This window comes from Bombus impatiens, unplaced genomic scaffold (assembly GCF_000188095.3).
Source record: "Bombus impatiens unplaced genomic scaffold, BIMP_2.2 scf_0027, whole genome shotgun sequence".
Taxonomy (NCBI): Eukaryota; Metazoa; Arthropoda; class Insecta; order Hymenoptera; family Apidae; genus Bombus; species Bombus impatiens.
The window spans coordinates 911,746-929,088 of NT_176446.1; the positions used below are offsets into that span (position 1 = coordinate 911,746).

At 36.8% G+C, this 17,343-nt stretch overlaps 2 protein-coding genes across 2 annotated transcripts; both read right to left on the reverse strand.

Annotated features, from left to right (window-relative positions):
* Window positions 1-627: 627 nt before the first annotated feature.
* Window positions 628-6,112, reverse strand: LOC100741650. The gene is made up of 7 exons (XM_033321044.1): window positions 5,601-6,112; window positions 4,874-5,001; window positions 4,532-4,753; window positions 3,931-4,423; window positions 2,025-3,635; window positions 1,330-1,829; window positions 628-1,220 (listed from the first exon to the last, which is right to left on the reverse strand). Exons 1-7 carry the CDS (start codon window positions 5,683-5,685, stop codon window positions 927-929), a joined length of 3,333 nt encoding a protein of 1,110 aa, XP_033176935.1. The 5' UTR covers window positions 5,686-6,112; the 3' UTR covers window positions 628-926.
* LOC117151733 lies at window positions 5,858-10,471 on the reverse strand. Its single transcript, XM_033321050.1, has 7 exons — window positions 10,356-10,471; window positions 8,384-9,813; window positions 7,592-7,999; window positions 7,399-7,490; window positions 6,863-7,084; window positions 6,599-6,801; window positions 5,858-6,025 (listed from the first exon to the last, which is right to left on the reverse strand). The coding sequence occupies exons 1-7, from the start codon at window positions 10,467-10,469 to the stop codon at window positions 5,858-5,860; spliced, it is 2,637 nt and encodes an 878-aa protein (XP_033176941.1). The 5' UTR covers window positions 10,470-10,471.
* Window positions 10,472-17,343: the final 6,872 nt, after the last annotated feature.

Below are 17,343 nucleotides of genomic sequence, written 5' to 3' on the forward strand. Positions count from 1 at the left end.
AACAGTGGAGCATAATGTATCTGTACGTTTCTTTACTTCCTGCGGTGAGTCAGAACAGTAAGGTAGTTCTTAATTGTAAGAGCACGCGAAATAAAAAATACGTCGTATAGCATATATTACGAGGTAAAGCGAACGGAAAGGGGAATGGTCGAACAGAAATAAACGAGATACAAAATGCTAACAGTGGGGATGTGAAAGCGGATAAATGTGTCTGAGAAGAGTCATATAAGGGAAAAGGCAAAATGGGGAAAAAATGAAACAAGAGGAACAAGAGGAAGGTTCGGCGCGATTTTGCGACGGAAGGAAAAAATTTTCATTCCGATATCATCCTATATAAACGTATAAAAAAAGTATCACGAGCTTTTTGCCAAGCTTTGCGAGGGCGCCAGGATGTTCGTTTGAAATTCGGGTGCCCTCGAGAACGACGAGAACATAAGAACGTCGGAGACTATTGTTTCGTTTGCAAGCAGCCGATTGTCACATAATTACAGATTAATTATTCTTACTATTAATTATGGTTCACCAGATCACCGCCATCATCGTTATTATTATTATATAATTGATGTGAGTGTGGACAAAAAAAAATAAAGTGTACGTAGTAGAAGGTCCGTCTAACTTTGCTATCCATCGTTTAGATTATTCTTCTCGTGAAATGTTTACCATATTTTCTTTTTTCCTTTTAGAGATGGATCGAAATCTGATTTTTAGACTCGTGGCTTTTTTTCGATGCACGAATAGTTGGAACGTAATAATTCGTTTACTTGAATACAAAGTAACAGAAATACAGTCGTACAACTTAACTTACAGAGTCTACGATTTTTTTTTCTTCTTTCATGGTATATGAAAAGTCAATTATTTTTAGATTTTCTTTTTTCTAAATACTAACATTTTCTCAAAACTTTGTGTGTTTCAGTTTCGATCTTCCTTCAGTTTTCCTGAACCATCTGCATTTCCAAACTTTTCCTCGCCCTGCCAACGTTTTCTCTCCCTGTATCAAGAATTTCACTACCCTGACTCCTGTTATTATCAACCGACGATAATCTTGCAGCTTCTTCTATTTTTACGACAGTATTCTTCGAAATATCTGAAACTGTTTCGATAATTGAACCTGATTCAGATTTGTCATCGATACTCTTCGTGGGATCAACGTCCTTATGCTTATTTTCCTCCAAAGCCTCTGCTAACAGGTTCATGAAAAATCTCCTACTATGATCAAGATCCTAAAAATAATATTATCTCGTTAATATAGAAATGCAAATTGTTGTAACAAAGTGAAAAGAAATCAACGAAGGTAAGAATATAAAATTGTAACTAGTTTTCATTACTAACTTTGTTCTGATTACTGACAGGGGAAGACTGTTCTAGCAAAGATTTTCCTTTCGCCATTGCTTCTCTGGAAGTCTTCATCAACTTCTCGGCCGACTTTTTTGCTCTTTTTCTCTGCTCCTCAGTTTTTGGAGCACTTATGCTCTTTAATATCTTATCCTTAAACGCTGCGTCCATTCCAAGATCTTCGAGATGAACAGATAGTTCTTCAAGTTTTTCTAATTCGTCTACGTTTGTTGAATTTCCTGAAATCTCCTCGATCAATGGTTTTGTTTGTTCTTCTTTCGACTGTTTGGTCTCCCTTGACGATAGAAGGTCGTCTGTCTGTTCATTGCCAATTGCCCTGCTATTTTTTACGAAATCTGGCTCGATTAGAAGCTTTCTTTTACTGTTCATCTGATCCAAATGATTGCAGAATTCTTGGTAGAGATCAGTGCATATATTTGACGAATGCTTCTCCGTGCTATGAGATTGGTTTAGAAGCTGGGTAATCGATGCCATTTCTGAAATAAAATCGTTTCTGAAATGTAGGGAGTTTTGAGATTTTTTAATATTTTACTTTATAATTTAATATAACTATATCTATATTTAATAACTTTAATTTTTGTTTGCTTTATAATATCGACTAAAATTGACACGGCGCACGAAATGAAAAATTAAATAGCATGGAAATTGTAAGACAGAGGATTAACATTTACCTGATCGTCGATCAGTACACGAATCCGATTTTTTCCTACTTGCTCGATCATCTTCGAAATTTTGAATACTCGAAATGCTTTTCGGCTTCACGTGAGATTGTTCACGCGAAGAAATCATTTTCTCCTCCGAATTAAACGAATTTTTCCCACAACGAAAATCAGGGTTTAAGTTCGCAGTTGTAAAACTTAAGAAATCCTCTTGACTACTCTGCATCTTCCAATTTCCCTCTGAATTTCTATTTGTTATCAAGCTTTCTATGCACTGGTTGATCAGAGGCGATTCCTTTTGTACAAACTTCTTTGCCTCTTTCATGAAATGCCGTCTACACTTTTCAAACACTTCACCAGTCGTTCTTCCATCGCTCCTGTCTTTTTCAATATCCACTTCTTCGATTAGATGGGATTTTTTGCTGACTACATCCAGATATTCGCAATCTCGCGATCTTTTGTGCGATTTAGACGATTGACTAGACTTTTCAACGCTCGAAAATATAGTACCGTCGAACCTGGTATCTAGCTGTTGCATTTTGTTTTGCACTCCAGTAACGTTTGAACTATCAGAAACACATTCAGAATTATTTTCTTTTGCGATATTTGTTCGTGTATCTTCTTCCCGGTTAATTTCTTCATAATTGTTAATTACAGTTTTCACAGATTCACTCTCTGATTCTTCGTCGTCATCGAGCAATGTGGCATTCACAGGATCTGCACCCGTGATTTCTATACGAACAGATTTGTTCTGAAAATTCTCTTGATCTGAAAGAATTATATCAGTACAACTGGATGACCGTGCTGTTTCCTCGACAGCTTCCTCTGCTTCTTCTAAAGTCAGCAATTCGTGAGAGCTAATGGACTTTGACATTTTTTCACGCTTATTGCTCGAATCTCTACACTCCATCTCGTTGAACAGTGAATTGAACAAACCCGAGGAACGATCTTCGTTGCCTTGTTTCTTGGCAGATTCGCATAACATAGAAGCATCTTCATTTCTAGGATAAGATTTTACATTGCTCAGTAGAATCGTGGGACACGTTTTTAGATTTAATAAATCGTAAACACTTTGCGAAGACGAAACTTCCTTATTTTCTTTAGTTTCTTCTTTATTTGAAGATTCTGAGATTTTTTTCGCCACGTCCTCGATAATTTCGATCTTTTTAACATTCTTCGATCTTTTACTTTCTTCTTCTCTACTCTTCAAAATCTCCTTAACTTTTAACTTTCTCTCCTTCGTGTTCCACCATTTAAAATCTTTTTCTTTATTCGACGAATCCTTTCCTTTTTCTTCATTATCTTTATCAAATTTGATTCCAGCGTTAATTTCCTCTTTCTCACCCCACAGTCTTTTCACTTCGCCATTTTTGAAAACGATCTTATTGTCTTCAATAAATTTATCCACATCAGCGCAGAACTCTTTCATGTCTTCTCTGATGCTACTCAGTTGACTGGTTAAAGGATGTGGTTCATCTTTTCTACGATAATTGTCCAGGATATCTTTACACAGAGGTTTATCCTTCACGTTATTTACGATATTCTCTTCTTTCTTGTTTCTGCCATTCGACCAATCCAAAATATTGCAACAAACCGACGAATCCTTAAATGATTTTTCTTCAGCTAAAATGAGAATAGGACGTTAGCAATTATCTACTGTTAGTCACAAAGATTATGTTGCAGAACAACTTACTGATTAATAATATTAGTGAATCGATAATTAACAAATTGTAGGTTATAGATTCATCTTTTACAATTTTACATTGAATAGAACCATTGAACGATTCGTAAAATTTCATTTGTTTTGTTACTACGTTCTGTAACTTATTGCGATTACATAAGGAAATATGTTTGTATTGGTAATTTGTAAACTTCGGATGTTTCTGTATTTATGGGAAATTAAGAAGCGCAAAAATACATAGAATGTACGTAATACACAAAGGCAAAAAGCATAGAGGCATGAATTTGCGGTTTATCCATTGTTTACCAATTTCGAGCATGTCAAGGTTGATTTGTAAAAACTTATGACGATTTGTGACTCGTAAAATTTCACTGATACTATCGAAAGGGCCCAAGCAAGGAGAGCATCCTCGAAACGTTTTGTGACTTTCAACCAAGTGTTTCTTGTCGCGGTAATCGTATTCGGAATTGGTGTGTAATTTACTATCGTCGTTCTTCCCCTGCTTACAGCACGGTGGAGTAATTTCGGTCTCGTTGGTCGTCTCCAGGACAAGTTTCTCGTAATGGGCCAGTTCTCTTCCAACAGAATAACCACCTGGTAGATCGTCGCTACATCGTTGATCGTCCAAAATTTTCGTCCCGAACCTTTTCCGTTCTGCGTCTCCTGCCACGTATTCTTTCGTTTCTTCAATCTCTTCTACTAACTGTTTCGGCTCCTTACGTGTCGTGACCTTCAAAAAAATATACAATCCAAGAATATAAAAAATTACCAATGAATGTAGAGAATGTTAGAAGACAGAAGTTTACTATTATTAATATGCAATATAATATATACGTACCTGTGTTTTCCAGGGTAACAAAATTTCCTTGCCAAGATCGCCGGAGGCTGTTCTTCCTTCCTCCGCCATTGGCCTCCTTCCGTCACTTTTCTCGATTCCTTTTTGCCCAGTTCCATCATCGTCCACCTCGGCGTTCTCCACCTCTTCGTCCGATGACGAGGACGCGGACGAGCTGTTGGAGGATGAGGTACCATCCGACTTTTTCTTCTTCTCCAAGTTGAGCTTGAACGTTGATCAAGCCGGCGTAAGGGGTTTCGCGTGGTGAATGATCAAATAGTGGATGGGACCGATATTATTCGAAGCACGAATTCTGTATCAGACCTTGACAAAACTAGTTCTTACCAGTTCGTCGCTCGTGCAGACAAGCGTGGTCGTGGCTACTTCTTCGTCCTCCTTCGTCTTCTTCTTATCCTCCGCCTCCTTTTCGGACGTCCCGACCGGTTTGTACAGCTTCCTTTTGTTTATCAGGGCTTTCGAGGGCGGGCGCAGGTCCACAAGTAAACAGACATTCAATGGATAACAGATTAGATCAGTTTACAACTACGCTAGATCACAGTTTATACGATCTTGTCGAGCGACATGTAATTGGGCCACTTGTTTGCCAAATCAGTTAACAGAACAGAAAAATAGAGAAAATTAATGAAATTATATTACAAGCGTCGATCAAGTGCTTGACCGTTTTGTACAATTAAACTAATTTTACAAGTCATCGATTACAGGCGAACCCCTCAGAAACTAAATCGATCATCTCCGTCTTTTTGTTGATTTTGTATTTTCATTACATAAATACATGATTAAAATTTACGATGGTTATGTTACTTTTATAGTAGTGGAAAGTTTTTCTATTGTATCTTGAAAGTATGTAGTTTTGTTAGTAAAGTCCAAGTATGTATTATATTTAAACGTCGTTAGCTTCAAAAGAAAGATCGCGAAGATGATGGCTGAGTGTTCAAGGTTCGGAAAGCGTCTTTCGTGCAGAAATGAAAAAGTTCGAAAAAATCGAGAGCGACCGTTTCGTTCAGGAGCCAAACAAGTCCTATACATCATCTACCTTTCGATTTTTACTCACCTTGCACGCTATCATTGATTTTCTTCTGCTCCGCCTCGATCCAGCGTTTCCTCTCAGCTGCTTCTTCTTCGGGTCCTCCTCGCATCCTGTCTTCGTAACAGTTTCGTTAGCTTGTTACACTACATCGACTCTATATTTTCATTCCTCCGTAGAAAGTATTATAGTACGAGTAATTGTATCATTTCTAAATTTAAAGCTCTGATCGATTTAAAAGAAAAATATCATTATCAAGTACGATTGTTCGAATTAATCGCCACTTACCAAGCTTCTGCACAGGCACGATCTCTTGGGAATACAGGTCTGTCATCGAGATACTTGAGGTTTTTACACTTCAAGATCATGGTCTTACGATACAGTCTGATCTTCTTTAGAATTGGGTTGCCCATCAAAGATACCACGCGCAATTCTTTCATATCTCCTAGGATCTGAGTAAAGAAATTAGCAATTTATTTTCTTAGATCTATATTCCACAATATTTCGAAATTTTACATAACTAGTTTATATCTTATTTCTCCAAGTAGCTAAATTCTTAAAATTTATACATACAAGAAATTTCACAAAATCTATACAAGAAAACCTTCCAATTTATTTCCTTCAGATCTATATTTCTACAATCTATGTAAAAAGAAATTCGCAATTAATGTTCCCAGACACCAATTTTCCTGAAATTTACATATATTACAAAATTTGACATTTGTTTTTCCATGTCCCCATAATCTAGGTATAAAATTGTACAATTCATTCTCATAAATCTAAAAAAAACTCTAAATTCATGTTTTCGACAAAAATTCTTCAACCCATTATTCATAAATCTCACGCGAAACGTAACCAGTCATAAAATTCCATGTGTTTGCTGTTCGCTTACTCAATCTGCTCTAGGTGTCTCCAATATATAGAAAAAAGAAAGAAAAAAAAAATTACTCGAGATCGTTTGTGTTACAAAACGCGCGACCACTTTCGTAAAACATTAAATTACATCACTGGCGTCCCATGAACACCTGAAGCAGCCGTCGAAGTGACGCCAGAGCCACACGATTGAGGAAACATAACGGACTCACATTAACGACTTCGTCGGTGTCTATCCTGTTGTGAGAAATATCCAGTACCGAGAGGCTATCCAGCAATCGGAGGTGCTCAATGTCATTGGTATCTTGTAAGTAGTTGTGCGACAGGTTTAGAGTATTCAGGAACTTGAGGCTATCTGAAAGCAGAGGCACGTCAAGGTCAAGGTCATCAAGGATACCAGCGTCGACTCGAATCACCGAGATTCTCGATCCTCCGTATAGTGTTGTGCGAGAGGTTCAAAGTGTCTAGCTTCGTCAACCATTCGAGATTCTCGATTTTATTGATCAAATTGTTATGGAGATAAAGACACTTCAACTCGCTCTGATTCTCCAGGTTCGCGATCTCACGGATACCGTTGTTCTCCAGCCATAGACATCTTAGGCCTGTGTATTTCTCCAGATTCTCGATGAATGAGAAACCTAAAAGAAACCTTCCTGATGTAAAAGAAACATTATAATTTTTAAAGATATAGATAAAACTTTATTTAGATTTCTCAAGAATTTTTTAAGATATTTCTTCTTTTATATATAGGGATATATTTCTTTGTTATCGAAATTTCATTAATTTTGATACACGCATGATGCGATAAAAATAATTTTAATAATTTTAGTACGAGAAGCACGCGATAAAGCGCTTTTTACTGCGCATTTATAGTAATTTTTGTATATAAATGGAAACGTAAAATTCAACATTTCTTCACGTCGGAATTTTTAATTATTTGTATAAGATTAACCTTTGTAATGAAGATAAAGTACGTCATTCAGATGAGGGGTTTGGTACAGTTTATTTATTTTGCAGTGCTTCTTCAAAAACTCCTCTGTCATCCTGCGATCAATTACCATTTACTTCACCAAACATCAAATTGCCATATCGCAAAATCATCGATATAAGTACATTTACAAATTGCATTGCTCTTGCAACTGTACCTGACACCGTGTTTCTTGGGGTCGAAATCGTAAACTTTTCCTTTTATGTACGTTCTCTCCGGTTGTTTGTAGAATTGCCAAAAAATCGAGTCTTCTGTGTCTTCGATAATATCTTGGACAATACCTCTGATCGCCGTTTCTGACGTTGATTTTGTATCACCAGTAGTTTCTTTCGAAGTTCCTGATTTATCGATAGCATCGTCAGTTTCAATTTTCTCTTCAGTAATATTTCCAACATTTTCTACACTTTTTTCTTCAACAATATTTTCCAGATTCTGTATAATTTTATCTTCAATAATTTTTTTAATAGTCTCTTCTTCCATAGCATCTTCAAGCTTTTGTTCGACTTTTTCTTTAGAAATATTTTTAAAATTTCCCACAAGCTTTTCTTCAACAATATCTTCCAAAGTTTCTTCAATTTTTCCCTCGATATTTCCTACGTTTTCTTCAATTTTAGACGTACCTTCGTCTTCAGTAGATTCTCCAGCTCCTTCTTCTTTGGGAATACCTTGAAGACACTCATCTAAAAATTCTACACACTGTTCCGCCACATTTTCCACGTCGTTTTGGCTATCTATGAATTTAAAACTTTCAGCTACCTGATCTTCTTCGATCAAAGGAATCTCGATACCGTCGTTCGGATTTTTGTTAGGTTGGCTATTAAAACTTTCAATATTCTTTGCTCTCACGAAAAGGTTTCCAATCTCATTAAATTCCATCGCTAAATCCCTGAAGATCTCGTTTCTCCTATTTTCTACCACCGCTTTCCCTTCAACTTCGTCTTGTATAAATTCTTCTGGGTTTCTTGGAATAACTTGCAGACATTCTTGCAACGATTCTGCACGACGTTTCTCCTCGTCTTCCATATCCTTTTGAGTATTCTTCATCTTAAAACTTTCAGCTACTTGATCTTTCGTCAAAGGCATCTCGATGCCATCCTCTTCCTTCGATTCGTCCAGACTTTCGTCAGATTCGCTATTATACTGTTCGATAGATTTCGTTTCTGCAACAAGCTTCTCGATCTCGTTAAATTCAACAGACAGATCCTTCAAAGCCTCGTTTTTCCTATTTTCTATCTTTGCTTTCCCCTCGGCGATTTTTCTCAACTTTTCCTGAACTTCCTCCTCGGATTTTGGACAATCTGCTTCCGTGATCTCTGCTAATTTTTCTAAATATTCTTCTGGAGAACCCAGTTCTACGAACTTCATTCCCTGTCCTTGACTTGAACGTACATCATCCGTAAAATTTTTTACCAAATCTTCTACCGATTTTGATTCTTTCGTAGATTGATCTTCTACTTCATTCGTTGTCGCTTCTTTTTCATTTTCGGTAGATTCTCCGACAATTTCTTCCAAAAGCAATGGCTCTTTATTTCCTTTATTCGAAAATATAGAAGTTGGTTGTTCCAAAGTTGCTTCAAATTTAGGTTCTTTCATACTATCTCTAAATTTAAAATAAGCAGAAATATTCACATTAGGCGAAGAATAAACCAAATTTCTTTCGTCTTCATCATCCCAATCGCTTAAAAAATGTGAACTGTCTGACATCTTGTTCGCTTCTTCGATCAGTTCTTCGTTACTGATGTGAACAAAATCATGTTTCTGATTTTCCATACGTTTTTCACGCTCCTCCATTTCTATATTTGCTTCCTTAGTTCGATCATCGATCGTTTGATCTTCTGAATCACAGTCGATATTTTTATCGTTTTTGCTTGCAATATCTTGACGAGTCTCCTTGCAAATATTTCGTTCGCGGTTTATCTCGATCAGAGAAATTTTATCAGAGACAACAGTGGGATGGTTATTATCTGTCATTTGGTCAAGTCTGTCAAGCTTCTTTTCACAAACTTCTTCAAACGATCGCTGGCGATAAGACTTGGTGCAACAACTATCGTTTTCGTCCAGAGTGATAGATTCACCTTCTTCAGCATCGTCAAAAGTCAAAGTGTCATCCATATCGCTATCACTGTCTTTTTCAGCTTTCGTCGAATTGTAGTAAGACAGATTTTCACAGGTTACATCGAAGATCGCGTTACAATCGAAATACGACAGCCAATTGGAGTCGTCCTCGTTATCGACTTCCGGTATAGAGTCGAGGGTTGATTTATTCGCTTGGTCGTCTGATGTGCTTTCGTTTTTCAACGATTCTAAAGTAATTTTTGTGAGAACGTCGGATGACGAGGTGGATAGAACTTCGAAGTCCACCGATGAATCTTCTGGTATCTTTGAAAAAAATTGGTAATTTGATTTTCTGAAGTATGAAACAACGCGATATTCTTACAATTAAATTAGAAGATAAACTGCTTTTAGTTTTATATGACTAACTGGGAATCGTAGTGGTGCAGGTAAAAATTTAGAGAATATTAATGAATCGTGCTGCTCATTTGCTAAACGTGTCATTCGTTTAGGTTCGTAATTAATCGCTACGCAACCACGGACGAGATACAGTGACTCACGAAAAATTTGGACACTCCTGGAAACTTTTTATGCGTATATTATATAAAACATTTTGAAAGCTCGTTAGCGCTGTGACGAGACGCTACACTTCGTTACAGTGCCAACGAAATTTCAAAATGTTTCATACAATACGCATAATGTATGCATACAATTTTTATACATTTTATATATTTTTCCAAGCCACTGTATTTCGCGGTATAATATTTGAGAGTTAACCTCTCCTTTTATCACGCCAACTTGTCACTTTCTCCTATGCGTTGAATTAAAGTAATATTACCAAAGAAGTGATTACGAGAATAGATTCTAACCGATTTTTTCATTTCTGTTTCAGACAAATTGGTACTACTTGCTACAGCGTCGAGCCTAGCTTCAACCGATAGTTTCTTCTCCAAAGTGACTTGAAAATCGCACTCTTCCTGCATTTTGCCACGTCCTTATGAACTTAGTACTGACGATACAGAAGCAAAGATCCGACGTAAGTATTTAGTTTCTTAAACGAAAGTTTTCACGTAAGTGTATTTCAACATGACTCCTCGAACATGCAAAAAACTCTCCTGAACAGTATTCGTTGCCTAGGTGTCGTTTGATCGATATTTGTTGCGACGTTCTACGCATTTCAGATTGTTTCATTCTAATTGAATGTCTCTTTGTCGACACAGTAATCTGTACCTCTACTTTCGTTCACTTCCTTCGTCAACTTTCATACTCCGATAAATTAATTAAATTAATTTATTTTCTTCTATTCGGTTAAGGGAGCCCTACTGCGCTACACTGGACTGGTTTTCTTCAGTGTGTCACTAAATGTCATCGTCGAAGCCTCAGAAGCTCATGCTTACAGAAAATATTCTAATTAAATATCGCGTATTACCTTCAGATCATTCGTTGCAAAATAGGAATGAAAGGACGAATAGTCACATGCTACTTTGTTATAATACTGGTGAACGTATCAATTAACAAATCAAAACAAAAGATTGTAGGATTGCAAAGGGCCATGGTTTATCCATATTGTTTATAGGGTATCTCGATCTCCTATCTATTCCTCGCATATCTCGCTTTGCTTTTGTTGCGTCTAGATGCCCCCCTCGATGGCACTTGTTTTTCCACTCGGTTGCAAGCCGGCGATGATGCTCGAGAATGAATGCTATCAACATAATTCAACGGAAAAGGCTGAACGCCGATTCGCAGGCGTCGCGACGAATCGGGATCGATGGAAACGGGAAATCGGCTCGGCCGCGAGGCTTTCAGCAAGTCGACCCGCATCCTCTTTTTTCCCTCAAGGCGATTCCCGGTCGTCTACTTATCAAGACACGTCTTTCTACGCAGCTAGCCTAAGTCCGAGTGGCCGGCGCGTCGCCTCTTTCCATCCTGTTCATAGGGATTTCGCTTTTTACTCGATCGACAGACTCGTCATTTGTAGCAATTTCTCTTCTTCTCGGGATTCGAGCACTTCCTTGTAAGTGTAACACACCCTCGATCGCTTCTCTATCCATTTCAAATGGATACATTCTGATTCATAAGTAGACTACGGATATTTACGCTATGTATTATAGAATACATGCAATATGCAACAAGACGTAAAACGTCCAAAATAGAATATTTAGCAGATAAAATAATTGTCCATTTAGATTCCATTCTTTTTTTTTCATCTATTCATAAGTTACTACATGATTGTTAATTTTAATCATAACGTTTATGGAAGTTTGTAATAAGTTTCTTGAAGCGTGTTATGTAATTTAGGTATGTTTATGTAAGTATCAATTTTATTACTGTTTAGCTGCTTCGGTTATTTATTCTTATTTTAAATATCTTATGGATAGATATCGTCTGATTCAGCAGCCTTCAAAATGAGTTTACCTAAGTATCTTAAAAACTAGTGAACACATAGGAAGATTGTTAAATACATACAGAAGTTTTCGTTTATTTCTTTTTATGGAGTATACCATTACACGAGTGAAATCACAAAAATCCTCTGATTTTTATTTTGAAATTTCTTGGTTGCAGCAGATTTTCTCATCAGAGATTCGTCACTCCCTTTTATTTATTCGTTTGAAATATTCCTTGGCAATTTTATGTTACATCGAATCACAAACATAAATTTGTTTTTCAAGAGTTTACCGAATTACTATATACAATTTAAAAAAAAGAAATTTTATTCCGTGGGATCAGAGGAAAATATTTAATTGAATAATCGATTACTTCCCTGGATATTTTCCAAGAGAGGTAAGGCAGCAGAGTTCTGTGTGTCATCGTATACATACGATGCATACCAGATTTCGTTCTTGCGGCGGCAGGTAGATAACTCGCCACAGGGTCGACGGAAACGGGAAATTGCACCACAGCTCCATATTCGAAGCATCCCTCCTTTTTCTCACAGTCGCGCCGTCCTGCGCAGTTTTCTTCGTAGCCTGCCGTCGCTATCTCGAAACATGTGGAAATTAGATACTCGGCGTTAGATTGTATGCAATCGAACCAGTGACATCTATTCGGCAGCTTTCTGGGCAACAATCGAAGTCCTTATACATTTTGATATCCTTACAATGATAAAAACAACTCCATAAATGGAACGTCGCGTCGTCTCAATCGTCTGGATCATCGTAATAAGTGCGAGTTATGTTTAAAAGACGAAGTTGGTATTCTGATTAGGTTTATTGACATTTTAAGTAGAAACGAAATTCATCGCAAAAGATGTTTTCTCATCGTATTAGTTTATAAGAAAATTTCCCTAGTTTTTTAAAACATTTTGTATTATAGCAAAATCATTCCTTTTTCTTTATTGTTACAAGCTCGTTTATTCCTTGACGATATCTTCTGAAGAAAGTAAGCTTCATTTTTGAGAACATGACAGTAGCGAGTGTTATAATATTCTAAACATATTTTTTGCAAAGACCAATTTTTCAAAGGTCATTAGGAACATGTCGATCACTATATATATATTTTGTCATCTAGAAAAAAAGTAGGACAACTTTTCAAACATTTTACTACCGTTGACTCAACTTTGAATATCGTTATATAATTTTTGAAATTCCACGTATTCGAAAGTGGACAGAACTTTTCTAAATAGTCGAATAGTCGAAATACGAATAATCGGAGCCATGAAATTTCGCGTGTTTTATGAAAGAATTGAAAGAATTGAAAATATTCGCGTTGCGTTGAAAAAGTCAACGAATGCTGATTAGGAAACCATATTGTGGTTTCCTGTCCGAAAATACGCATGACTACATTCCGATAACCGTTAATGACGGTGCATTTATGATAGATAGCGTTTCTGCTACGTCTCTGACGTCTGCTGACACAAAAAGTTGAGAAGATTACAAGGGAGTTACACGTGTACTTGACGTCGCGTAATAGGACACTTTTGCTTCTACCGATAGCAGTGCCACTTTCATATCAAGTTTTCGATGAATCGATATTGTGCTATCTATCGTCGACTATAATTTAAAAAATCGAATAGTATTTGCATAATGATCTTGGAAGAAAAATGATACGTTCGATTGACTCCTCTAGTTGATATGACTTCATTTGTATTTTAACAGATGGCATTCAATATCCGTGTCGCTGATTATAATTCAAACTTGATAAAGTCATGTTCTATAGTTGAATCTGGATTATTATTAGAAGACCGATTAATAGAACGATCGATCAATGAATTTCTAAGAATGACTGCTTGTAAGAAAAGCTTAAGTAGAAAAGGTGCTTCGATTCTTCAGTAAGTAAGTAAAATACACATTATACCTAATGTTCTAATATTTTGCAGTTGACACAGCGTTACGATAGCAAATAGATAAGGCTCGTTTTACTCTCTCGAAAGGAATTTTTCGTATACAGTGGCGATAGTGACGACTATATGTTAACCTGGATTGATTTACCGCAGTTTGAAAAAATAGGTCAAATGTAATTTTTAAAACGGAATATTTAACACCATTTATCATATAATCGTATATCCAACAATCTCGGTGACGTAAAAAGAACTAAAACAATTTACCGATCTTTTCAGGAATTATTTCAAGACGTATCGTTGCATTAGTCTCGAAAGGACTAACTAGCTATCAAAGAATCGTAAGATAAGCGGCTAAGCAGACACCAGAAGTATCATGGATGAAATGGTAACATATTTCGAGCGTGGACAAAGATTTTCGTTCCGGTAAAGCGATTCAATGACTGGAAAATAATTTTTAGTCACGTCCATTAGCTTTCATGAGCCGGCGCGTGACCATGACCTCGACGATCAAGCGTCTAGCACTTCTAAACCGAGTTCACCTAGCTTTCAATCACTTTTTTCCGATGCTGTATCGGTTCTGGCTCAACGTCTATGCTTTAGTAACAACCAGAAAACTCTTCATATCCATAGAAGCCGGAAAAACCAATTCTATATTGCTTTTTTCCCCTTAGAAATAATTTCTTCGAGATTGACACTCTTCCGACGATCGTTCGGCCTTCGTCGAAAGATGATTAGCGAGCGGAATAACGGCGAAAGATTCGAACCGGCTGTTGAATTATTGAAGCATCCAAAGAGGGAGAAAGAGAACTAAGAGGATTAAAAGCCTAGAGACATATTAGAATTTCAAGAGGCGAGTCGATAAAAATATTCAACCGTGGTTAAATTTACTTTTCGATGGGTATCGTTGCGACCTTGATTTCGAAGATCTCGTTGACGATCCCATCCCATCTTCCGGCGGTTTCCTCTCGTCTGATGATCGAGGATTAATTCAAAATGTGGCGACGAATATTATTGAATTTTGTTAAAAATTTTAAAGCACAAGAATCCTATCGTTTAATCGAATTAATCTTTTGTTAAACGTATAACGCTTTCCTGGTCCTTAATTCGTATTTGAAATACTTGGCAACGTCCACTGTCAAACAAGAAATTACAAGTTATAGTATCGGTTAATATTTCGTAAAAATTCGCTAATTTCACAAGTGATCCATATAAACGTATCTGGCCAGGTCCAGTAACTGTACCAACAGTGATTCCACGTACGTCTTATTCTTTGCCTTTGATCTATTTTGTTACTATTCTTGTTTTACTTTTGTTTCGTCCAATTTTAGAAGTCCACAATATCGCATCCTTAAGGATCTATGAAACTGTAAAAATTAACGTATTTGTTAATCTATTAAGATATTTGGGTTTCAGTATGCATGTTTATCAGTACATTGCACTTGAAAAAGGTTTTCATTTCCAAGGTTCCCCTGGGTAAGTGAATTATTATTATTATTATTAATAAAAATATCGTCTAATAATCGTGATAAATAGGAATCTAAAATATTATGAAAAATTACTGATTGGTTATCTTCGTCGTTCTGATGGTTCCATTTTTATTAGATACTGGCCTGGACGTGGAAAAAAACCACATCAGCGATCAGCTGACATCGAAACGGCATTTTAAAAGGCAAGTTGGGCATCCACGCGATCGATGGATCCTTTCTCTATGGTCTCTTTAAATAGACGAATTGCCAATAGTCTAGGAATCGTTCACGGCCGATAACGGATTCAAAGTGTATTCAAATACGATTCCGCCTCCTCCATCCTAGACGCGTGAACCTTAATTCTCAAGGCAGAAGCAGCCGACCACCCACTGCTATTTTGCTTTTCAAAAATGTACATGACGAGCTGAGCGAGACAAAGACAGGTCAGCCATGATGGAGGAAGAAAACGGAAGCCGTCAATTACATAATGCATTCGAATCGTGATCCATACGAGTTGCTCGATCCGTCTCGATCTCTGGCTGTTGGTACACAAAACGGGGATCTCGGGGAGCGTGATGGGCGATCCTCGAGGTCATGGTCAGGTCGTGTCTCGCAGACGTCAAATTTAGTCGCCTCTAAAATACATTAGTCTTAAATCTCTTCCTTGGGAATTTTTTGGAAATTATACAATCTTTCAGAGCTATGCATTGTAAAAAATTTATCAAAGAGATTTGATGATGATTTGATGAGAAATGATATATTATAATACACAGGTTCGCGGCAGTATTTCACACCTTTTATGAATATATTATGCGAGTTATACCGAATATTTTGAAATTTCATTATCACTATAAAACGAGACTGCATTGTGGTGCAAGAAGTATCGGCACACTCATAACATTCATGTACTAACTAATTATGTATATTAATATACATATGGTATCTCGTATGATTATAAAAATTTGATCAAAAAATGAGATACATAGAACCTGATAAAAAGAGCATTTTGTTGGGAAATAATTGTTAAATATAATCTGCGGTATTAGTTTAACGAGTACAGTTAATAAGTGTTTTTAACCGACAAGTGTAAATGATGACGACACAAAATATTTATTTCGTGGTAACGAAAATGAATTTTCTATATAAAATGATTCCTATTTTTGGTTTTGCAACGGGGAAAAAAGTGAAGTAATTCCACCTGAATGTCTGTTGACGCGCAAGGTGGCACGAGTAAAGGAAGCCGACGCTTCCTTTCGCATCGATCTGATGCAACAAAGTTTTACGATCGTATAACTGAGTAATCGAAAAGCTCGAAGGCATCCACGTGTACCGAAGACAACTATATTGACGATTGGTCGCAAGGTGAAGCGAGCATGACGAAAAACACAATTAGCAAGTATAATCAGTCGTCAGCTGACCTATGACAATCTAACCCTGTCATCATTTTAAGGGCATGGCGCAATTTAATATAAACTGTGAAAAACACGTGTTAAATCATAATCAAGCCGAAACGATCAGCAAGTCTAATAAACTATCCGACGACCTATGACAACGTGTCACCTAAGACAAAATTCGTCAACTTTGTAGGCCAAGGAAAATTTCTGTCGAAATGTTTCAGTCACCGCCTACCGATTATGTAATGAGATCTATCAATTTATCGATTTTCTAGGATTACTGACGAAAGAAGAGTTTCGTTTTACCTGAAAACTATCGCGTACAAGACACGCAAATGATTATTCAAAATTCAAAATTCGATTGAAATGTTGCGCCTTATAATTTACCAAACATCTAAGAGGATCTATATATTTATCGATTTTTTAGGATTAGCGATAAAAGAAGTGCGTCAGATTGTTTGGAAATTATTGTGGGCACAGAAAGATAATTATGCATTCAAAAGTTAATTGAAATTTATTTCGAATCATCGTCGATCTATTTAAGAGAATTCATAATTTCTATCGATTCTCTAGTGATTAGTGATACGATACTAGAAGCTACAGAGGAGCGTTGTATAGAAATAAAAATTGCGCTGGATGTAGAAAGATAGTTGTATATGCTATGTACCACAGACTGGGCGATCGACTAATCGACAGGATGTCAGGTTGGAGCCACTTC

Excerpts from the sequence above, each read along its gene's own strand:
- LOC100741650 (XM_033321044.1), bottom strand. The coding sequence starts at position 5,685 with ATGCGAGGAGGACCCGAAGAAGAAGCAGCTGAGAGGAAACGCTGGATC. Across the intron at positions 5,002-5,600 it reads AATCAATGATAGCGTGCAAG|CCCTGATAAACAAAAGGAAG; the intron begins GTGAGTAAAAAT and ends CGCCCTCGAAAG. Across the intron at positions 1,221-1,329 it reads CTGTCAGTAATCAGAACAAA|GATCTTGATCATAGTAGGAG; the intron begins GTTAGTAATGAA and ends TATTATTTTTAG.
- LOC117151733 (XM_033321050.1), bottom strand. The coding sequence starts at position 10,469 with ATGCAGGAAGAGTGCGATTTTCAAGTCACTTTGGAGAAGAAACTATCG. Across the intron at positions 9,814-10,355 it reads AAACAGAAATGAAAAAATCG|ATACCAGAAGATTCATCGGT; the intron begins GTTAGAATCTAT and ends TTTTTTTCAAAG. Across the intron at positions 7,491-7,591 it reads CCCAAGAAACACGGTGTCAG|GATGACAGAGGAGTTTTTGA; the intron begins GTACAGTTGCAA and ends AATTGATCGCAG.